The sequence below is a fragment of the Sebastes fasciatus genome, chromosome 13, assembly GCF_043250625.1.
Source record: "Sebastes fasciatus isolate fSebFas1 chromosome 13, fSebFas1.pri, whole genome shotgun sequence".
Lineage (NCBI taxonomy): Eukaryota > Metazoa > Chordata > Actinopteri > Perciformes > Sebastidae > Sebastes > Sebastes fasciatus.
In genome coordinates, this window is record NC_133807.1 from 1,693,666 (window position 1) to 1,717,681 (window position 24,016).

General features: G+C 39.1%; 1 protein-coding gene and 2 long non-coding RNA genes across 4 annotated transcripts in view; all 3 read right to left on the reverse strand.

Annotated features, from left to right (window-relative positions):
- Positions 1 to 2,394: 2,394 nt before the first annotated feature.
- Positions 2,395 to 4,783, reverse strand: LOC141779968 (uncharacterized). The gene is made up of 4 exons (XR_012596494.1): positions 4,710 to 4,783; positions 4,524 to 4,578; positions 4,192 to 4,286; positions 2,395 to 2,478 (listed from the first exon to the last, which is right to left on the reverse strand). It is a non-coding gene; the product is annotated as an uncharacterized LOC141779968 (long non-coding RNA).
- Positions 4,784 to 17,534: 12,751 nt separating this feature from the next.
- The window catches only part of LOC141779961 (scavenger receptor cysteine-rich domain-containing group B protein-like), a 58,388-nt gene continuing 51,906 nt past the window's right edge, over positions 17,535 to 24,016 (reverse strand). Inside the window, exons 1-3 of one of the 2 annotated variants that reach the window (XM_074655009.1) lie at positions 22,782 to 22,918; positions 18,452 to 18,760; positions 17,535 to 18,000 (exon numbers count right to left, since the gene is read on the reverse strand). In XM_074655009.1, the coding sequence (XP_074511110.1) occupies positions 17,690 to 18,000; positions 18,452 to 18,760; positions 22,782 to 22,818 (657 nt within the window). In that variant the 5' untranslated portion in view covers positions 22,819 to 22,918 and the 3' untranslated portion in view covers positions 17,535 to 17,689. Of the gene's footprint in view, positions 18,001 to 18,451; positions 18,761 to 22,781; positions 22,919 to 24,016 lie in introns of those variants that run through there. The other variant, XM_074655008.1, reaches the window with a different exon arrangement.
- Positions 21,892 to 22,761, reverse strand: LOC141779972 (uncharacterized). Its single transcript, XR_012596499.1, has 2 exons — positions 22,629 to 22,761; positions 21,892 to 22,531 (listed from the first exon to the last, which is right to left on the reverse strand). It is a non-coding gene; the product is annotated as an uncharacterized LOC141779972 (long non-coding RNA).

A 24,016-nucleotide genomic window follows, 5' to 3' on the forward strand; every position in this document is an offset into this window, starting at 1 on the left:
CAAATAAAATAATGTACACAGGAGGTATACAGCATCAGTCACATCAATAAACTGCTTCTACTTACATTGAAGAAGAACGCCGTCTTTAAAGATGTCTTTCCTCAGTGGTCAGTAAGTGGAAGACAGATACCAAGCTGTTAAAGACAAGATTTACTTTAATTATTTATATGCACGATGAGCCAAATGCCAGTAAATGCACAATAAAGTTGTGTTCTTATACAAACTTTAAAAAAAGAATAAGAAACTAGTGTTATCGGCTGTTGGTATCAAACCAACATTCAAAAAGAGAAGAGAAAAACAGTTAATATCTATGTGCACTGAGACAGGATGTCAAGGAGTCTGCAGGTGTAATGACGGAAAAGGAATATATTCAACCTGTGAACCATGAGGCAGCTTAAGTGAACAGGAGGAAAGCAGATTATTAATTATACGATGGGATGGTGTTCTCTCTGCGGTCAGGTTGCTGCTGTTTGCTGAGAAATGCAGAACACTGAGACGTGAGAAACTCACACGTCTGTTAGTGGAAACCAAACATGCACATTTAACACACATAATGAAGTTGACTCGTAGGCTTTAAGGTTTTATTGCTTGTTTTTAAGGTTTTAAATGGCCTGGCGCCACCTCAACTAGCAGAACTTTTGCATCATCATACTCCAGTTAGAGCTCAGACCCTAGAAACTTTTAAGTCACTGCTAAAGACCACCTCTCCTCATTGGCATTAAATTTGAGTTGAGCTTGACACCTTGACTTAATTTTATATCGTGCCTCAATTCTTTTATTATTATGTTTCCTATTTTTTATGTAATGTACAGCTAGCGGGTCATTTTTGTGAAAGAAACCCCGACAGGGCGATGCTGCAGGTCTCTCATCACCCTGAAGGGGATTCTTTCACAACAATGACTCGCTAGCTGTACATTATCCCACCTATTAAACGGCTACTTACTGAAGAAATCAATATTTAGACACAAAAATGGTCCTCCAGAGTCCGACATCAGAGCTGCGCCCATAGCAATGGTCTGTTATACGTAGCGACGGTCTGTTATACGGTCTGTTATACATAACAACGGTCTGTTATACGTAGCGACGGTCTGCTATACGTAGCAACGGTCTGCTATACGTAGCAACGGTCTGCTATACGTAGCAACAGTCTGTTATACGTAGCAACGGTCTGCTATACGTAGCAACGGTCTATTATACGTAGCAACGGTCTGATATACGTAGCAACAGTCTATTATACGTAGCAACGGTCTGCTATATGTAGCAACGGCCTGTTATACGTAGCAACGGTCTAATATACGTAGCAACGGTCTGCTATATGTAGCAACGGTCTGTTATACGTAGCAACGGTCGTTATACGTAGCAACGGTCTGTTATATGTAGCAACGGTCTGTTATACGTAGCAACGGTCGTTATACGTAGCAACGGTCTGTTATACGTAGCAACGGTCTGTTATACGTAGCATTGTTCTGCTTGTTTTAGTTGAACAAAGGCTCATATGTGGCACAAGCTATCACTAAAGGACTTTTATTTTGAAAAGGCTTCACATTGAGTGAACCTTGACCTACTCTGCTGCGATGAATGACCCTGAAACATTTTAACAAACTGAATGGAGGTTTATGTGAGTTAAGGTCCTCTCCAGTAAAAACTATATCCGTGCATCTTCAGATCAGCAACATTTCATTTCCTCCACATAGTGACACAAAGTGAGGATGTGAGAAATAATCCAAAGCAAAATAACTAATAATTTGTCTTAATAGCTGGTGAATAAAATTATATTCTGAAAAATGAACAGAAAAGCTGAAATCCAAATATTTTGGTCCACTAATGTTTCCAACTACAGAGTTGTCCAATAGCTGCTTCACCTGTTGTAGAAGCTGGCTGTTTATGTGGATCAGACACAGGAACACTTAGAGAGTATAACATCTAACAAAGTGTGCTACCACTGGGTTTATGTTTGATCTCAAGGTGTGTAAATCTAAACTGCACATGGAGTAAAATGTGATACTTTCACTTCACTGTCTGTTTTGAACAGACTTTATTGGCTCCGTCAGCCAGGACAGCTGCAAACCCAGAAGATCATCAGGACTTTTCTAATCTTACTTATTATGTACAATTTTAAAATGACATTTGCATAACAACTTTAATCCTCAACTTTTGTAATATAACTTACTCTACAGGAAAGATAAGCTGACATAGTTTAAGCAGTAAGTTATGAGTCAGTAAGTCACACAGGACCTGACTATGAGCTGATCTAAAGAATAAATCATGTTTGACACCTCGACATGATTCAGTTCAAGCTGCCAACACCACCTTCTTCTAAACGTTCTGCTACTACTGAAAACTGACAAAGAATAAATGTACCCCCCCACCCCACACACACACACACACATCCTCCACAGCCTCGCTCTCCACAGTGATATTTCAATGTCGTACTACTTTGCTTCCATCAGGTGAGTCCAGCCTCTGGTTCAACTGCATCTAAAGAAAATCACAGAGAACTTGTGTAAAGTTATTGTTGGAACTGGGACTATAAATCTGAAGTCAGCCTGTTTTATTGGATACAGCAGGAGGCTTTAGACTCACAAGTCTCTAAACGCTATGCTCAACCAGAGACTGAAGACCATCTCCCTGATTTCATTACTAAAACTGAGTTGAACACATTATAGAGTTAAATATAACAAGCCAAAGTCTTCAGGGTGGTAGGGCTGTCCTCAGCCAAAGAAATTCTTAGTCGACTAACACTCGTAGGATTTTGTTGGCTCATGGATTAGTTGATTTAATCGACAGATCTGTAAAGCTGAGTTCTCCATAAAGAATCACACAGAGGCTCCACTTTAAATCTGCTGTTTAGCAGAGATGTGCTCTGGTTTCTTAGAAATAAGTCGTTCAGCATGAAAAAAGCATAAAAAAATGACTAATCGACTAAAGAAATTTCAGTCAACGAAGACCAAAACGAGTGATTGGTGGACTAATTGAATAAGAGGGGCGGTGACATGCAGAAGTTGTGTGATTGTAAATACTGTCGTAGCAGAAACACATGCACAGAGCTGTTGTTGCTACAGCTGCTCTGCTAACGTGCTAACAGACACATACAGACGATTCACTCACTGTTGCTGCTGTTCAATGTTTAAAACATAAGACTATGTGGGAGCTTTCCTCCCGCCGGTAAACGGCTCCAAAATGTGACTCACGGTCGCAGCTTTTATTCCTTTCGTCTGTCCGGCTGCTGAGCGGTAGCTCTTCCCCTCTGCTTCATGCATTATAGCAGTGGTTCTCAACCTCTCTCATGTCAACGACCCCTAAATTGATACACATTAGGTCACGGACCCCCATTTGATAAGCTTTCACTTCAGGGGCCTCCCTCTGAAAAGATCTTGGTTGTTAGAGATGATTCAGACCAGAATTCTATAGTTGACAACTACAGTTGAGGAGATAACCGTAGAGGAATAGTCCCCCTTATGACTCTTACTCACTTCTAGACTGAATTCATTATTGAAAATAAACTAATCCCCATTTTTCTGGGGACCCCCCGGAACTCCCTCAAGAACCCCTGGGGGTCCCTAGACCACTAGTTGAGAATCACTGCATTATAGGATGATTCAGCTGCAGTCACCGAAGAAAATCCGTTCAACATTAGTTGATGTTTGTGGCCAAACATATTTATCAGTTAAAAACAAACTCCGTCTTCACTACGGAGGAGAATGGGAGGGAGCAACATTTCCATTAAGACGCATCCTAGACGACGTCGACCAATAACAGCGTTTTCTCCCCACGTGGCACCCCTGTACGTCCCCACGCATGTAGATAAACGGTTGTGATTGGCCTGTGAGAAGGACATGTAGGGGACATAGGTTTGTTAGCAGCCGTTAACGTGAGAAGGGTCTATCTGCAGTCTGTATCTGGCAGGTACACGACACCCCCCTGAGATAGCTTCTGGGATTAACGTACTTATTTTAACCCAAACCAGAATGTTTTCCTGAACCTAACCAATTAGTTTCAGCACCTAAAAGTTCTGGTGCCTACATCCAACCAAACTGGGACTGTTTGGAGGGAGTGTCATGTAGTACTGGAGACCCGCAGATAGACTGATAGATTTGTTCTCACCGCCGTTCTACCAACACATTTTATTTCTTTCTAAATCTCCAGAGGATCGGTAGGAGGAGATCTCCGATCAGACTAGGAGGCTCTAACCTGATTGGACTTCACACCAGGTCTTCCTGCTCCTCTCTGTATTCTGTCTGTGCTGCAGCGTCTGTGATGTTCTCATACACAGGACAAGAGTCTAACTGATGGGGAGAGACGACAACATGACGCTCAATGAAATTCATTCATGAAACCTGCATATATTAACATTTTATCATCATGTTTTAAAGTAAATTATTTGCTGAAATTGTGTTATGGCCAAATGCATTACTGGTTTAAACATAAATTCACTTCACACCTTCACTTTCTAGATCATTTATTAGTTATTATAAATGTGATATGGAGAAGTTAAGTCGATAGCACGTCTCTCTCTCTCTCACCTCTATCTCTTCAGGTTCATGTGGTTCAGTGGTGGAGCTCAGAGTTATCTTCTTCCTGGATTGAGTCCAACAACAACAACAAACACAGAATGTGACATAATGAAATTCATGACATTAAAACTAAAGGAAGTTAGAGAAAGAAAATAAAAGAGCGGTGACTGAACTGATGGATTTTTATTGTTGTACCTCGTCCACAGACTCAGGAGAAGCAGAGGAATCAGCATCAAGACCACCAGAGTCGACCTGATAATCATCATCATTGCTGGATCCCCTAGAAATATACACAGATATGTGATTCACCTCACTAGTATCAGACTGATACATCACTTTGCCAGGTGATAGGGTCTGTTAGTCAGTCAGTCAGTCAGTCAGTGTCATCAACCTCTGACATGATGGAGGTTCCTCCCTGAACACAGCTACAGAAGCAATACCAATGACTATTTTGTCCCTGATTAATTCATTTCTTACGGCTCCATATTCACATGTAGCGGCTTTCTCCCTGAGTCGAGTCACAAAACAGTCTATTGTCTAATCTTCATCTTACTTGCAACAGCCAAAGACGTAGAACTCATACATCACATTTTTTGCAGGTTTAAAGTACCGTTTCAATGCGTCCAGTATGACGGTAACGTCTGTTTGCTCCTCGTCACTCAGATTCAAGTTGTGCTTGTAAACACACTCCGGACACTCCGCTCCCATAACACTCCTCAGCGTTGACACCTGAACTTCTCCAGACTTGGCAAACCAGCTGTAGCTAGGACAAAATCTTATGCTATATCCTGAAAACTTCCCAATTTGCACTCAGATTGCCACTGAGCGTCATCGGCGCTGGCGGGGGTATGATCGCGGCTATGGCTATCCACCACCGCTCCAACTCTGCCGTAGAGCTAGTTAGCATTAGCAAACAATAAACTCACTTGGCAGCTCAATATTCATGCAGGTAGTCAATCTCTGAATCAAAACTCCACTTCTGACACCATGTTTGGGGCTCGTGGTGTTACAAAGACGAGACGGATCATAATGTTAGTTGACTACAAGCTTTAGTGGCTGCTAGATGGAATACAACAAGGCTTGTCATCATTGAAGGCCATCTCAATGCAGTGAGATATCGGGATGAGATTCTGCAGCCAGTGGCGATCCCATATCTCCACAATCTGGGACCTAACTTCATCCTCCAAGATGACAATGCTCGCCCCCACAGAGCCAGGGTTATCACAGACTACCTCCACAATGTGGGAGTAGAGAGAATGGAACGGACTGCCAAGAGTCCAGACCTCAACCCAATTCAACACTTGTAGGATCAGCTTGGGCATGCTGTACGTGTTAGAGTGACCAACACAACCACGCTGGCTAACCTGCAACAAATCCTGGTTGAGGAATGGAACGCCATCCCACATCAACGTGTGACCAGGTTGGTGACCAGCATGAGGAGGAGGTGCCAGGCTGTTGTGGCTGCGTATGGATCTTCCACCTGCTACCGAGGCTCCTGACGGTGTATTAAATGAATAAAGTGTAAAATAGCCAATATGTCTTGTTTGTTCCTTGTTACTGATAGAGAGTTCAATCATCCAATCCACCAAATAACTCACTCAAGAGTCAATTCCAACAGGAGAATACACCTTTTAGCATCGGCAGAGAATTTTGGCAAATTTTACTTGGGCGCTCCCCACATAATCAGCTGTGCTGCTCATCCCACAAATACATTATCCTTACAAGTTGGACATCATTGTGAAGGTAAATAAACAGGCTTTCCAACAATGTAAAATACAATGCCAATTAGCATTGTATAGAGACATAATCTTCCTAACACAAATTTCCAAACTTTTATTTCCGAGTTTACTATACTGTGCCTTTTTTTTCTACTTTTTTCGACTTGCTATACTATGACATTTTTTCAACATATTATACTTTGACTTTTTTTCAACATACAATGCTATTACTTTTTTTGTCATACAATACCAGGACTGCTTAAACTTTTTTTTCAACATAATATACTATGACTTTTTTTCGACATGCTATGCTATGACTCTTTTCGACACACTATGTATAGTATGTCATTTTTTTCGACATGTTATATATATATGACTTTTTTGCAACATGCTATACTATGACATTTTTCAACATACTATACTATGACATTTCTATGACTCTTTTTTTCGACATGCAATACCATGACTTTTTTTTGAATATGCTATACATTTTTGACATACTATACTATGACTTTTTTTCGACACACTATACTATGTCATTTTATCAATATACTATACTATGACTTTTTTGACACACTATACAAGGCCTTTTTTTATGACTCTTTTTTTGACATACTGTACTATGACATTTCTTTGACATATTATATTATGACTTTATTTCGAAATATTATACTATGACTACTTTTTTCAAAATATTCTCATATGACTTTTTTCGACATACAAAACTAAGACTTGTTTTTGGTCAAACTATACTATGACTGCTTAAACTTTTTTTTTTACATGAATTACTATGACCTTTTTTTTGACATACTGTACTATGACTTTTTTCGACACACTACACTATGTCATTTTTTTGACATACTACACTGACTTTTTTCAACATACTGTATTATGACATTTCTATGACTCTTTTTTCGACGTACTATACTATGATTTTTTGTTTTGAATATGCTTTACTATGACTTTTTTTCGACTCACTATACTCTTTTTGACATATTATGGTAAATGGTAAATGGACTTACTTTTATATAGCGCTTTTCTAGTCTTCCGACCACTCAAAGCGCTTTAATATATTATGCTAAGACCTTTTTGGACATATTTTACTATGACTTCTTTTTTTGACATACTATTCTATGACTTTTTTTTCAACATATTATACTTTCTTTTTTCCGATATACTATGCCTTGACATATTATACTATCACTTTGTTTAAACATACTATACTATGACTTTTTTCCGGCATACTATACTATGGCTTTTTTGTTGACATACTATATTATGAAATTATTTTTGATATACTATACTATGTTTTTTTTCGACATATTATACTACGATTTTTTTTTAGATATTATACTATGACTTTTTTCGACACACTATACTATGACTTTTTTTACATACAATATTATACATTTTTTGTCGACATACTATAGTACGTCGACAAAAAATAATTTTATTTATGACATTGCTTTTGATATACTATACTATGTTTTTTTTCGACATATAATACAATTACTTTTTTCGACACACTATACTGAGTTTTTGTCGACACACTATACTGAGTTTTTGTCGACATACTATACTATGAGTTTTTGTCGACATACCATACTATGACTTTTTTCAACATAGTATATTTTGACTTTTTTTGACTTACTATACTATGATTTTTCTTTTACATATTATACTATGACATTTTTCTCTGACAGATATATTTCAGATATACTATACAATTTAATTTTTCTCGGCATAATACATTATGACATCATTTTTGATATACTATACTATGTATTTTGTCGACATATTATACTATGACTTTTTTTGACGTACTATACATGTCAAAAGAACGGGCAGAGGGACGCAATTGCTGACCAGGGAATCTAAAAGTTAAACCCGAAGGATAACCACAAAAATCGCAAGCGATTGAAAGGGAGAGGGGACACAGCAAATGAAAACAGGCCAAAAAGGAAAGCTCCCTACACTCAATATATCTTGAAAAAACTAAAACTAAAACACTGCTGCCAAGCAGCTGACTAGAACATAAAGGAAACAAAGGAACCAGCGAAGGCAGGCCACACAGACCTAACCCACTCTAAGAGACTACAGCTCTGAGAAGAACCTAAATGGTGAGCAACTGGTGACTTTTTTTCGTCATGCTGTACTATGATTTTTTTCCAACAGACTATACAATTCCATTTTTTTTACATACTGTACTATGATTTTTTTTCGAAATACTGTACTATGATATTTTTATGACTCTATTATCGAAATACTATACCTTGACATTTTTTATGACTTTCTTTCAATGCTATGACTTTTTTTGGTCAAACTATACTTGACTTTTTAAACTTTTTTTTCAACATACTATATTATGACATTATTTTTGATATACTATACTACGTTTTTTTCCCGACATATTATAATACGATTTTTTCCGACATACTATACTTTGACTTTTTTCCTGACATATTATACTGTGACTTTTTTTCGTCATAATATACTATCATTTCATACAACATACTATGCATTTTTTTATATGTTATTCTATGACTTTTTTCGTCATGCTATACTATGAATCTTTTCCGACATACTATACCAATACATTTGTTTGAATAACTGTACTATGATCTATTTTCGACACACTGTACTATGACTTTTTCTAACATATGATACTTTGACTTTTTTAACATACTATACTATGACTTTTTTTCGACATACTATACTATGAATTTTTTTCAATATGCTATAATATGACTTTTTTCTTGACATACTATACTATGATGTTTTCGATATACTATACTATGACGTTTTATTCGACGTACTACATTGTGACTTTTTTATAAAGTTTTTTAGAGATGCTATACTAATACTAAACCGTGACTTTTTTTCGATATATTTTACTGTGACTTTTTTTCCGACATGTTATACTATCATTTTATTCAACATACTATGCTATGACTTTTTTTTCGACGTTATTTTTTGCCATTTTTTCTACATGCTATATTATGACCTTCTCGACATACATTACTATGACTATTTACAACATATCATATGGTGACTTTTCGCCACATTTTACTATAACTTTTTTCGATGTTATTCTTTTACTTTTTTTTCAACAAGTCTTAAAGGGACTATTTGTAACTTTCAGAAATGCTTGTAAACAGCGACACCTGTGGCCGTTAAGTCAACGAAAGTCAGCGTTAGGTTCGCGCTTGCTCGCTCTAAATAGACATGAATGAGCATCGCTCAACACAGTGGAGCGACACACGTCAGCTAAAACCACAATATCACTCTATATTTCACCTGCTCTATATTTCAGCTGCTTGGCAGTAATGTTAGCTGACCAGACAAAGGTCTCTCCATGAATCAATGCTGATCTTAGTGTTGGCTTTTCCTGCCTCAGCGCCGGTGCCGGGGCTCTGAAGCAGCAGGGCTCTGAAGCAGCGGGGCTCCGCAGCGAGAAACGTTATCGTCTCTCGACCGCAGCCGGAGTGAGCAGGAAGACACCGGCAACCGGTCGGAGACGATAATGTTTCTCGATGCGGACCCCCGTCACTTCACAAGACACGGGAAACCTCTGTTGGTCTGGAGGAGCTGCAGCATTTATTTCTGCACAAACGTCCACTTTTATATTCAATAGATATTCTCAGAGCTAAACTAACTCTTCTGCAGTGTGTAGTGAGCGCGCGTTCACGTCTAGAGGTGGAGCGGGACAGCGAGAACGCGCGCGCTGTCTGAGTGAAGGCAAGCAGGCAGCGGAGCAGAGATTTCAGCCACATGCGAGCGCGATGTATTTTTTTCTTTTACTTTTTTCCGATATAGTACACTGTGACTTTTTTTCGTCACAGTATACTATAATTTTATTTAACATTTCCATATACTGTGCTATGTTTTCAACATACTAGACTATGACTTTTTTTTCGACAAACTATACAATGATTTTTTATTCAACATACTATACTTTGACTATTTACAACATATCATATGATGACTTTTTCCGAAGTACTGTACTATTACTTTTTTTGACATACTATACTATTACTCTTTATGGCTCTTTTTTCGATATTCTATGCTACGAATTTTTTCAACATATTACACTGTAACAGTTTTTGACAAACTATACGATGACTTTTTTCAATGTTATTCTATGATTTTTTCCCCCCGAAATGCTATACAATGAAAATAATTTTGCCATACTATGCAATGACTTTTTTTTTTTACGACAAAGTATATAATGCTATATACATTCTACACTATGACCAAACTGCTGCACGGTGGTGCAGTGGTTAGCACTGGCGCCTCACAGCTAGAGGGTAGCAGGTTCGAATCCGGCTTGGGACCCTTCTGTGTGGAGTTTGCATGTTCTCCCCGTGTTAGCGTGGGTTTTCTCCGGGTACTCCGGTTTCCTCCCACAGTCCAAAGACATGCAGGTTAGGTTAATTGTGGACTCTAAATTGCCCGTAGGTGTGAGTGTGAGCGTGAATGGTTGTCTGTCTCTATGTGTCAGCCCTGCGATGGACTGGCGACCTGTCCAGGGTGTACCCTGCCTTCGCCCAATGTCGGCTGGGATCGGCTCCAGCCCCCCCGCGACCCCTAACGGGATAAGCGGTTGCAGATGGATGGATGACCAAACTCTATAACCCTAACCCTACCAAAACTTAACCAAGTAGTTTGGTCGCCTAAACCTAACCAAGTGGTTTTGTTGCCTAAACCTAACCAAATAGTTGTGTTGCCTAAACATAACCAATTGGTTTTGTTGTCAAAATGTAACCAAGTAGTTTTGTTGCGTAAACCTAACCATTTGATTTTGTTGCCTAAACTTAACCAAGTAGTTTTGTTGCTTAAACCTAACCAAGACGTTTTGTTGCCTAAACCTAACCAAGGAACTTTGTTGCCTAAACATAACCAAGTAGTTTTGTTGCCTTAACCTAACCAAGTAGTTTTGTTGCCTAAACCTAACTAAGTTGTTTTGTTGCATAGAACTAACCAAGTAGTTTTGTTGCCCAAACATAGCCAAGTAGTTTTGTTGCCTTATTTTAACAAAGTAGTTTAGTTGCCTAAACCTAACCAAGAAGTTTGTGTTGCCTACATCTAACTAAGTAGTTTTATTTCCTTATCCTATCCAAGTAGTTTTGTTGCCTAAACCTAACCAAGTAGTTTTACTGCCTAAACCTAAGCATATGTTTTGTTGCCTAATCCTAATCAAGTATATTTGTTGCCTAAACCTAACCAAGTGGTTTTGTTGCCTAAACCTAACCAAATAGTTGTGTTGCCTAAACATAACCAATTGGTTTTGTTGTCAAAATGTAACCAAGTAGTTTTGTTGCGTAAACCTAACCATTTGATTTTGTTGCCTAAACCTAACCAAGTAATTTTGTTGCCTAAACTTAACCAAGTAGTTTTGTTGCTTAAACCTAACCAAGACGTTTTGTTGCCTAAACCTAACCAAGGAACTTTGTTGCCTAAACATAACCAAGTAGTTTTGTTGCCTTAACCTAACCAAGTAGTTTTGTTGCCTAAACCTAACTAAGTTGTTTTGTTGCATAGAACTAACCAAGTAGTTTTGTTACCCAAACATAGCCAAGTAGTTTTGTTGCCTTATTTTAACAAAGTAGTTTAGTTGCCTAAACCTAACCAAGAAGTTTGTGTTGCCTACATCTAACTAAGTAGTTTTATTTCCTTATCCTATCCAAGTAGTTTTGTTGCCTAAACCTAACCAAGTAGTTTTACTGCCTAAACCTAAGCATATGTTTTGTTGCCTAATCCTAATCAAGTATATTTGTTGCCTAAACCTAACCAAGTGGTTTTGTTGCCTAAACCTAACCAAATAGTTGTGTTGCCTAAACATAACCAATTGGTTTTGTTGTCAAAATGTAACCAAGTAGTTTTGTTGCGTAAACCTAACCATTTGATTTTGTTGCCTAAACCTAACCAAGTAATTTTGTTGCCTAAACTTAACCAAGTAGTTTTGTTGCTTAAACCTAACCAAGACGTTTTGTTGCCTAAACCTAACCAAGGAACTTTGTTGCCTAAACATAACCAAGTAGTTTTGTTGCCTTAACCTAACCAAGTAGTTTTGTTGCCTAAACCTAACTAAGTTGTTTTGTTGCATAGAACTAACCAAGTAGTTTTGTTGCCCAAACATAGCCAAGTAGTTTTGTTGCCTTATTTTAACAAAGTAGTTTAGTTGCCTAAACCTAACCAAGAAGTTTGTGTTGCCTACATCTAACTAAGTAGTTTTATTTCCTTATCCTATCCAAGTAGTTTTGTTGCCTAAACCTAACCAAGTAGTTTTACTGCCTAAACCTAAGCATATGTTTTGTTGCCTAATCCTAATCAAGTATATTTGTTGCCAAAACCTAGCCAAGTTGTTTTGTTACCAAAACCTAGTGAAGTAGGTTTGTTGCCAAAACCTAGCCAAGTAGTTTTTTGCCTAAACCTAACCAAGTTGTTTTGTTGTCAGAACCTAGCCAAGTAGTATTTTTGCAAAACCCTAGCCAAGTAGTTTTGTTGCCTAAACATAACCAAGTAGTTTTGTTGCCTAAATCTAACTAAGCAGTTTTATTGACAAAAGCTAACCAAGTAGATTTGTTTCTTAAACCTAACCAAGTAATTTTATTGCCAAAAGCTAACCAAGTAGATTTGTTTCTTTAACCTAACCAAGTATGTTTGTTGCCTAAACCTAACTAAGTTGTTTTGTTGCATAAAGCTAACCAAGTAAATGTGTTCCTTAAACCTAACCAAGTAGTGTTTTTGCCAAAACCTAGCCAAGTAGTTTGGTTGCCTAATCCTATAACCAAGTAGTTTTTTTGCCTAAACCTAACCAAGTAGTTTTGTTACCTAAATTTAACAAAGTAATTGTGTTACCAACACCTAGCCAAGTAGTTTTGTTGCCTAAACCTATATAGGTCGTTTTTCTTTTGCCTAAACCTAACAAAACAGTTTTGTTGCCTAAACCTATCAACGTAGTTTAGTTGCATTAACCTAACCAAGTAGTTTTGTTGCCAAAACCTAGCCAAGTAGTTTTGTTGCCAGAACCTATCCAGGTAGTTTTTTTGCCTAAACCTAACCCAGAAGTTTTGTTGCCTAATCGTAACCAAGTATATTTTTTTGCCAAAACCTAGCCAAGTAGGTTTGTTGCCAAAACCTAGCCAAGTAGGTTTGTTGCCAAAACCTAGCCAAGTAGTTTTTATGCCTATACCTAACAAAGTTGTTTTGTTGCCAGAACCTAACAAAGTTGTTTTGTTGCCAGAACCTAGCCAAGTAGTATTTTTGTGCCTAAACATAACCAAGTAGTTTTGTTGCATAAACCTAACTAAGTTGCTATGTTGCCTAATTCTTACCAAGTAGATTTGTTCCTTAAATCTAACCAAGTAGTTTTATTGCCAAAAGCTACCCAAGTAGATTTGTTTCTTAGACCTTTCCAAGTAGTTTTATTGCCAAATGCTAACCAAGTAGATTTATTCCTTAAACCCAACCAATTAGTTTTATTGCCAAAAGCTAACCAAGTAGATTTGTTTCTTAAACCTATCAAAGTAGTTTAGTTGCATTAACCTAACCAAGTAGTTTTGTTGCCAAAACCTAGCCAAGTAGTTTTGTTGCCAGAACCTATCCAGGTAGTTTTTTTGCCTAAACCTAACCCAGAAGTTTTGTTGCCTAATTGTAACCAAGTATATTTTTTTGCCAAAACCTATCTAAGTAGGTTTGTTGCCAAAACCTAGCCAAGTAGGTTTGTTTCCAAAACCTAGCCAAGTAGTTTTTATGCCTATACCTAACAAAGTTGTTTTGTTGCCAGAACCTAGCCAAGTAGTATTTTTGCAAAAACCTAACCAAATAGTTTTGGTGCCTAAACATAACCAAGTAGTTTTGTTGCATAAACCTAACTAAGTTGCTATGTTGCCTAATTCTTACCAAGTAGATTTGTTCCTTAAATCTAACCAAGTAGTTTTATTGCCAAAAGCTACCCAAGTAGATTTATTCCTTAAACCCAACCAATTAGTTTTATTGCCAAAAGCTAACCAGGTAGATTTGTTTCTTAAACCTAACCAAGTAGGTTTGTTGCCAAAACCTAGCCACGTGGTTTTGTTGCCTACACTTATCCAAGTAGTTGTGTTAACTAAACCTAGCCAAGTAGTTTTGTTTCCTAAATCTAACCAAGTAGTTTTTTCTTGCAAAAACCTAGCCAAGTAACTTTGTTGCCTAAACCTAACTAAGTTGTTTTGTTGCGTAAAGCTAACCAAGTAGATTTATTCCTTAAACCTAACCAAGTAGTTTTGTTGCCAAAACCTAGCCAAGTAGTTTCGTTGCCTGAACCTATCCAAGTAATTTTGTTGCCTGAACGTATCCAGGTAGTTTTGTTGCCTAAACTTAACCAAATAGTTTTGTTGCCTAAACCTTACAAAGTAGTTTTATTGCCTAAACCTAACCAAGTAGTTTTGTTGCCTAATCCTAACCAAGTATATTTGTTGCCAAAACCTAGCCAAGTAGTTTTGTTCCCTAAATTTAACCAAGTAATTTTGTTGCCAGAACCTAGCCAAGTAGTTTTGATGCCAAAACCTAGCCAAGTAGTTTTGTTGCATGAACCTATCCAAGTAGTTGTTGCCTGCGCGTATCCAGGTAGTTTTGTTGAATAAACCTAATCAAGACGTTTTGTTGAATAAACCTAATCAATTCGTTTTATTGCCTAAACCTAGCCAAGTAGTTTTGTTACCTAAACCTAACCAAGTAGTTTGGTTGTCTAAACCTAACCAAGTAGTTTTGTTTTGTTTTGTTTTGTTTTGTTTTGTTTTACAATGATAACCATGTGTTTAAAACCTTTTAAAACTGTGACTGTAATCCGTGAGAAAATGTGTTTTCCTCAAAACGTAATTGAGAATGCAGTTTATTTGTATGGGAATGGAATTTTTCAGGAGACGAGGGTTTTGCATGTGTCTTTCAATTTGAGGAGATTTTATTTTATGTTATAAAGTCATTATAAAATGTATGCTGTTGATGTGAATGTATGCATTATAGACTGACCAATACGTATATACAGCGGGTAAAATAAGTATTGAACACGTCACCATTTTTCTCAGTAAATATATTTCCAAAGGCGCTATTGACATGAAATTTTCACCAGATGTTGGTAACAACCCAAGTAATCTATACATACAAAGAAACCAAAACAAATAAATTCAGAAATTAAGTTATGTGTAATAATGTGAAATGACACATGGAAAACGTATTGAACACATGAGGAAAGGGAGGTGCAAAAAGGCATGGAAAGCCAAGACAACAGCTGAAATCTATCAGTAAGTAGAAAGCAATCCGACCTCTTGTCAGTGCAAATTAATATCAACTAGTTCAGTCCCAACTGATGGCCTATAAAAAGGTGTCTCATGACCAAGGTGTCACACAAGAAACATCTCATGATGGATAAAAGTAAAGCGCTCTCTCAAGACCTTCGCAACCTTATTGTTGTAAAACATACTGATGACATTGGCTACAGACGCATTTCTAAACTTCTGAATGTTCTAGTGAGCACTGTTGGGGCCATAATCCGGAAGTGGAAAGAACATAATTTCATCATTAACTGGCCACGACCAGGTGCTCCTCGCAAGATTTCTGACAGAGGAGTGAAAGAATTATCAGAAGATTTGTCCAAGAGCCAAGGACCACTTGTGGAGAGATTCAGAAAGACCTGGAATTAGCAGGTACAATTGATTCAAAGAAATCAATAAGTAATGCACTCAACCGCCATGGCCTGTATGCACGCTCACCACGCAAGACTCCATTCCTTAAGAAAAAGAATGTTGAAGCTCGTTTAAAGTTTGCTGCACAAAATTTGGACAAACCTGTGAAATACTGGGAGAATATAGTCTGGTCAGATGAGAGCAAAATTGAACTCTTTGGATGCCATAATACACACCATGTTTCGAGGACAAATGGCACTGCACATCACCCTAAAAACACCATACCAACAGTGAAGTTTAGAGGTGGGAACATCATGGTGTGGGGCTGCTTTTCAGCATACGGTACTGGCAAACTTCACATAATTGAAGGAAGGATGAATGGAAAAATGTACCGAGACATTCTTGATAAAAATCTGCTGCCATCTACCAGGATGATGAAGATGAAACGAGGTGGACATTTCAGCAAGACAATGATCCCAAACGCACAGCCAAGGAAACTCTCAATTGGTTTCAGAGATAGAAAATAAAGCTGCTAGAATGGTCCAGCCAATCACCTGACTTGAATCCAATTTAAAATCTATGGAAAAAACTGAAGATCAGAGTTCATAGAAGAGGCCCACGGAACCTTCAAGATTTGAATAATGTTTGTGTGGAAGAATGGGCCAAAATCACACCTGAGCAATGCATACGACTAGTTTCTCCATACAGGAGGCGTCTTGAAGCTGTCATTACCAACAAAGGCTTTTGTACAAAGTATTAAATAAATATCAATAAGCGTGTTCAATACTTTTTCCCTGTGTCATTTCACATTATTACACATAACTTAATTTCTGAACTTATTTGTTTTGGTTTCTTTGTATGTATAGATTACTCGGGTTGTTACCAACATCTGGTGAACATTTTATGTCAATAGCACCTTTGGAAATATATTTACTGAGAAAAATAGTGATGTGTTCAATACTTATTTTACCTGCTGTATATGTATATAAAATGTGTCAGTAAATATCCCACTCGTGAAAGCTTCTATGTGACTTAAAAAAAGCGGTTGTTAACAAGTGGCTGAATTACAATATGCTGAAAGGTTATTATGGGATTTTAGCCCAATGGTGTCATAAACATGCTGACTACTGAAGCTTTAAGAGAAATGTATTTGAATGGAAATCTGTGAGATGGTAGTTTCTACAAGGGAAACCCCAAGATGGTTAAGGTTAGGATAAGTCTCTGGGCAGCGAGTCTCGCGAGAGTTTCTGCAGAACTCAGATCAGATTTTGCAATTTTTGGGTTACCTTCTAGACACGACCCTTTTTACGTTAATCAGTGAGTTTTATAAATTGCATTTTTTTCCTAGAGACTTAAGTCTAAGACCTAATTAGGTCTGCAGCAATCCCAAAAGCAGTCTTGATAAAATCTTTTAGCATGACCATAACCAGGACTTTAGTTTTTTAGCTTGTTTGTGGTATTGTGTGTTTGTATTGTGTTTTAGGTGTACTCCTGTCTGTTTCTCCAAGCTGGGGGCGTGCTGACTGTCATCTACTGTAGGTAATACACACTATGGAGAAGTACCTCATACTTCAAAAGATCAGAACTATCCCTCTAAGAAACCAATCTTTTGTAATGTGTCTGTAATTGTAGAAAGTAGTTCTCAGAGACAACACAGAGGACATGACCTTAGTGTCCTCAGCCAGATTTAATGGCCTTGCTATATTACTGTACTGGACTATGTTTCTTTCTGTTGGATTATTCTTGGTATTGCTATTCTATGTTATGTGTTGTGTTGTCTTATTTTATTTATTCATTCATTTGTCTTACCTCTAACAGAGAGTCTGAGAGAATCACTTAGGGGGGAGCTGAAGTCTCGACTTGAAACCGTTGTCTGATACTGGCACTGGTACGATCCTTCGTTGTCAAAGTCCACCTGTAAGATGCTGAAGGAAGTAGAATTGGTACTTGATGTTTGGGTCTTTCTGAAGGAGCCTGAGGTCTGCTGCAGGGTGAATGTTCCTCCTACATGCTGAGTTGAGATCGAGCAAGTGATGGCTACGTCCTGACCCCAGGTAACGTTACCAATGGGATTCATGGAGATGCTGGGCTTCTGGAGGCTTGCTGAAAGAAAACACAACAATATATAATGTGAAATTAATTATATGTTGATCTTGGCTGTACTAGTGTTGTTTTTTCATCTTTCTTCAATAAGCATGTACTTAATAGCGGGAAGCAGCTGCCTGCCAAAACCCACATACAATAAATACAACCCATCACTCACGATCGCATTACTGAATTCACCTCTAGCGCCACCATGAGGTTGGTATATTTAGTCTTTAATATAAATGTCTTAACAACTACCTGATGGATTGTCATGCAATTTGGTAGAGACATTCATGGTTCTCCCGTGAATACACCTCTAGCGCCACCATGAGGTTGGTATTTTTAATTTTTAATAAAAATGTCTTGACAACTATTGGATGGATTGTCATAAAAAAATTTAACAGATATTCATGGTACTTTGGAGCTAGATTAAAAGTCTAGCTGAAAATCATTAAAAGAGAATTCTCACCTGAACAGATAACACCAGCATCCTCAGAGTGTCCACAGTTGTGTTTCCCAAATCCTCCATGCTGACACTCTGTTAAAGACCTTTCACTTCCTGAGCAGCCCACATCATCAAGCCAGATCAGTCCGGTTCCTTCACCAAAGTGGGCCGACTGAGGGGCACTCGGTGCTGTACCACAGCCCAACTCCCTGCACACTACCTCAGTATCATTTAAGTCCCAATCGTCATCACAGACTGTTCCCCAGGAACTGTTGTAATAGATTTCAACTCTTCCAGAGCACAGAGTAGACCCAGCCAATCTGATCAGCACACCTAGCCACAGAACACAGAAGACAAACCATCTGAGACCCACAATAGACCTATTTAGTCTACTTTAGGAGGGCCAGGGGGTCTTTAGGGGGTCCAGGTGGTCTTTAGGGGGAGATAGCAGGTTAACAGTAGGTGTCACATAGAAGTGGTGTACATCATCTGAAAGCTGGAAACCTGAAGATTAATCTGAGATGCAGCTCAGCACAATAAATAAATAAATACATTTGGGATCAAAAACTTTTGACATTTGGAGATTTCTGCATTTTTCGGCGATTGGATGAGGATCACTTCTGTTGTGTAAACTGTTCAGAAACCCCCTTGTTGTCAATCTAGCTAGGAAAGCCATCCATCCTCTGAATGCTCTAGGTCTCTAGTTTGATCCATCCATCCTCTGAATGCTCTAGGTCTCTAGTTTGATCCATCCATCCTCTGAATGCTCTAGGTCTCTAGTTTGATCCATCCATCCTCTGAATGCTCTAGGTCTCTAGTCTGATCCATCCATCCTCTGAATGCTCTAGGTGTTAATTTACATACCTTGCATCACTCACAGACTGCGAGTAAGATGTGATGTTTTTCACAGTAGATCAAACACTCGATAAAGTTCTTTGCTTTCGTTACAGTTTAATTATCAGTTTATTGAGCAACATTTCACACTCTAAAATCAGGCTGCGGGGTGTGGTTACCAGCTCTTTTTTCAGTGCTGCATCTGAGCAGCTCATCACAAGCCAAAAAGACTAGATATCTAAAATATACAGAAAAGGATCCACTTATTCAAAATGCTTCATCCAAAAGTTTTCTCACCTGAACAGATAACACCAGCATCCTCAGAGTGTTTACAGTTGTGGGTCCCAAATCCTCCATGCTGACACTCTGTTACAGACCTTTCACTTCCTGAGCAGCCCACATCATCAAGCCAGATCGGTCCGGTTCCTTCACCAAAGTGGGCCGACTGAGGGGAACCTGTACCACAGCCCAACTCCCTGCACACTACCTCAGTATCATTTAAGTCCCATCCGTCATCACAGACTGTTCCCCAGGAACTGTTGTAATACATTTCAACTCTTCCAGAGCAGCGAGTAGACCCAGACCCAGCCAATCTGATCAGCGCACCTAGCCACAGAACACAGAAGACAAACCATTGCCGGTTTTGATTAACCATCTGAGACCCACAATAGATCTATTTTAGTCTACTTTAGGGGGGTCCAGGAGGTCTTTAAGGGGAGATAGCAGGTTAACAGTAGATGTCACATAGAAGTGGTGTACATCCTCTGAAAGCTGGAAACCTGAAGATTAATTTTAGATGCAGCTCAGCACTGTGTGTCAAGTTGTTCAAGTCATAAATCAGATAAACATAAATTAATTAATTTAAATAAATTGTAAAAGTGTATAAGGGTTTAGAACATTATGATAGAAGTATATGATGACCGTTCCCATGCTCTATTATGTCTCATAAGTTGTTGCAGAAGTTTTTGTGTTGATATCATTTGTTCCACAGATTTGATGCTAAATTTAACCAATTTTTACCACTAAAGAATTTATCAAAATGATCAATAATCCCTCCAAAATACCACTTTAAGACACCAAGACCTTGAGGAACACCATAGAAAAAGTCATGCTGTGATTTGGGATCAAAAACTTTTGACATTTTGAGATTTCTGCATTTTTCGGTGATTGGATGGTGATCACTTTTGTTGTGTAAACTGCTCAGAAACCCCCTTATTGTCAATCTAGCTAGGAAAGCCATCCATCCTCTGAATGCTCTAGGTCTCTAGTTTAATCCATCCATCCTCTGAATGCTCTAGGTCTCTAGTCTGATCCATCCATCCTCTGAATGCTCTAGGTCTCTAGTTTGATCCATCCATCCTCTGAAGGCTCTAGGTCTCTAGTCTGATCCATCAATCCTTTGAATGCTCTAGGTCTCTAGTTTGATCCAACCATCCTCTGAATGCTCCTGGTCTCTTGTTTGGTACATCCTCTGAATGCTCTAGGTCTCTAGTCTGATCCATCCATCCTCTGAATGCTCTAGGTCTCTAGTTTGATCCATCCATACTCTGAATGCTCTAGGTCTCTAGTTTGATCTACCCATCCTCTTAATGCTCTAGGTCTCTAGTTTGATCCATCCATCCTCTGAAGGCTCTAGGTCTCTAGTCTGATCCATCAATCCTTTGAATGCTCTAGGTCTCTAGTTTGATCCATCCATCCTCTGAATGCTCCTGGTCTCTTGTTTGGTACATCCTCTGAATGCTCTAGGTCTCTAGTCTGATCCATCCATCCTCTGAATGCTCTAGGTCTCTAGTTTGATCCATCCATCCTCTGAATGCTCTAGGTCTCTAGTCTGATCTATCCATCCCCTTAATGCTCTAGGTCTCTAGTTTGATCCATCCATCCTCTGAAGGCTCTAGGTCTCTAGTCTGATCCATCAATCCTTTGAATGCTCTAGGTCTCTAGTTTGATCCATCCATCCTCTGAATGCTCCTGGTCTCTTGTTTGGTACATCCTCTGAATGCTCTAGGTCTCTAGTCTGATCCATCCATCCTCTGAATGTTCTAGGTCTCTAGTTTGATCCATCCATCCTCTGAATGCTCTCGGTCTCTAGTTTGATCCATCCATCCTCTGAATGCTCTAGGTCTCTAGTTTGTGGCTGTAAAGTTTCATGAGGCTGTGATTATCCTAGAGGTCACCACAGGTCATTTTATACAGGGAGGTCAATGAAATGTCTCCTATGGGGACTAACATCATCACACAAGAATATTGTTGTCATTGGATCCACCAGAGTCTCAGCTTTACAGTGAGACCCAATTTATGGAATTCAACACTGTTTAGGGACCCCAGTATGCAGAAATATTCAGATACACCATTTTAGAATAGGAGACAGTAACACATTTATACTGCATATGATGTCTGTAAAGGGGAGACTCGTGGGTATCCATAGAACCCATTTACATTCACATATCTGGAGGTCAGAGGTCAAGGGACCCCCTTTGAAAATGGCCATGACAGTTTTTCCCTGAAGACATTTAGCCTAACTTTGGAGCGTTATTCAGCCTCCTTCCTGATGAGCTGATAATGACATGACATGGTTGGTAGCAATGGATTCATCAGGTTTTCTAGTTTCATGTGATATACAGCCTCTGAAAGACAATGAAGTCGGTCGGGATCATGGGCGGGTCTCAGGGGGTTAATTTACATACTTTGCATCACTCACAGACTGCGAGTAAGATGTGATGTTTTTCACAGTAGATCAAACACTCAATAAACTTCTTTGCTTTCATTACAGTTTAATTATCAGTTTATTGAGCAACATTTCACACTCTAAAATCAGGCTGCGGGGTGTGGTTACCAGCTCTTTTTTCAGTGCTGCATCTGAACAGCTCATCACAAGCCAAAAAGACTAGAGCGTCTAAAATATACAGCTAAGGATCCACTTATTCAAAACGCTTCATCCAAAAGTTTTCTCACCTGAACAGATAACACCAGCATCCTCAGAGTGTTTACAGTTGTGGGTCCCAAATCCTCCATGCTGACACTCTGTTAGAGACCTTTCACTTCCTGAGCAGCCCACATCATCAAGCCAGATCGGTCCGGTTCCTTCACCAAAGTGGGCCGACTGAGGGGCACTCACTGCTGTACCACAGCCTAACTCCCTGCACACTACCTCAGTATCATTTAAGTCCCATCCGTCATCACAGACTGTTCCCCAGGAACTGTTGTAATAGATTTCAACTCTTCCAGAGCACCGAGTAGACCCAGACCCAGCCAATCTGATCCAACCATCTGTCAGACGCATAACATGCAATATGTAAGTATTTGACAAAGAATGTAAACTGAACACTGAAAGGATTTTATGCATCTCTCCTTAGAATTGACTGACCTGCAGCAGGTGAAGTTGAAGTCAAGAGAAAAGAGACTATAGAGAGAACAGAAAGAGGCATGGCTCATTACATTCAAATAAAGAGAATGAGCTTTAAACTGACTTCATGTCTATGCCATACAATAAAACTGCTATACTATATATATGTCTTACCGAAGGACAAATAGCGAAGGTTTCCCACGCTCCCCATGGCTGACACTGAGGCTGCTCTGTACTACTTATCAGTGACAAAACAGACAGAAAACTGAACTTAAAACCGCGGTGCCCAGAAACATTTCACACTGCTCAGTCCTTCCTGGAACACTTCCTTTTTCTCTTTCTGGCTTTTTTTGTTTTTCAGCAAAGGCTGCAGCACCAAAGCAACACATCCGTCGCTAATTCAGCCTCTTAAAATTGTTGTTGATCAAAAGAAAGTTCAACAGAGGGGTGTCCCACGAAGCGAGGTTAGTGGGTTAGCAAGTATGTTGAGTCTAAAGCCAGAGTTTTCAATGTCACAAAGGTGGCTCTCCCGGCTAGATCGCCATGGCAACTAATGCTGCACACCTAACCTGCTCCGGAGCAGGGGTCTCATTTATAAAACAGTAGGATCCATACTAAAAATGTACGTGCGCACAAAAGACGAAAATGGCGTGCGCCAAAAACAAATCAGACTTATAAAACTGTGCGTACGCACACCTGCAGGCAATGTTCCCTTTATAATTCACAGTCCAACAGGAAATGTTTGCACGTGGATCCGCCTAATATTCCGCCCTCTACACGGCCACATTCAACCATAAATGGTCGATGCAAAGCACCTCATGAATGTTTCTGCATGTAAATGAGCCTGTTGATCGGTAGACCTTTACGGTGAATCACGGCGTCTACCGAGAGGAAGACAGAGAAAAGGAGTTTTTCTGACACAGATCGTTTGGTTACGGTGTATCTATCTCTCCAGCTTACATATTCCATATGTATGGGGAATGATCTCACCTAGGTCAGGTGACGTGGATAGTTTTTAAGACACACTGGCACTGCCGGCCACGCCCAGACGCGAGTCTACAAAGTGCATGCGCTGGCGTGGGATCATTGCTAGTTTTGATCGTAACGTGTCTCCGAGCGGCCTCATACTGGAGAGATAGTCTCTCACTCAGAGAACAAAGGTTACACCGTAACCAAACGTTCTCTATCGTATCAAGACTATCTCTCCAGCTTACATATTCCATATGTATGGGGAACTCTGTAAGACACACCGTGAGGAGATGGTGCAGACCAATAATAATGTACACCTCAACAGACAAACTGTTTACAAATGTACACCACTACACTCCAACCAGTTAACAGGCCCTGCAGACGCTAAGGCCTCTACTGGGAGGAAAGCCGCTCAGGTCAGCCCGCAAGACGCTAAGCTG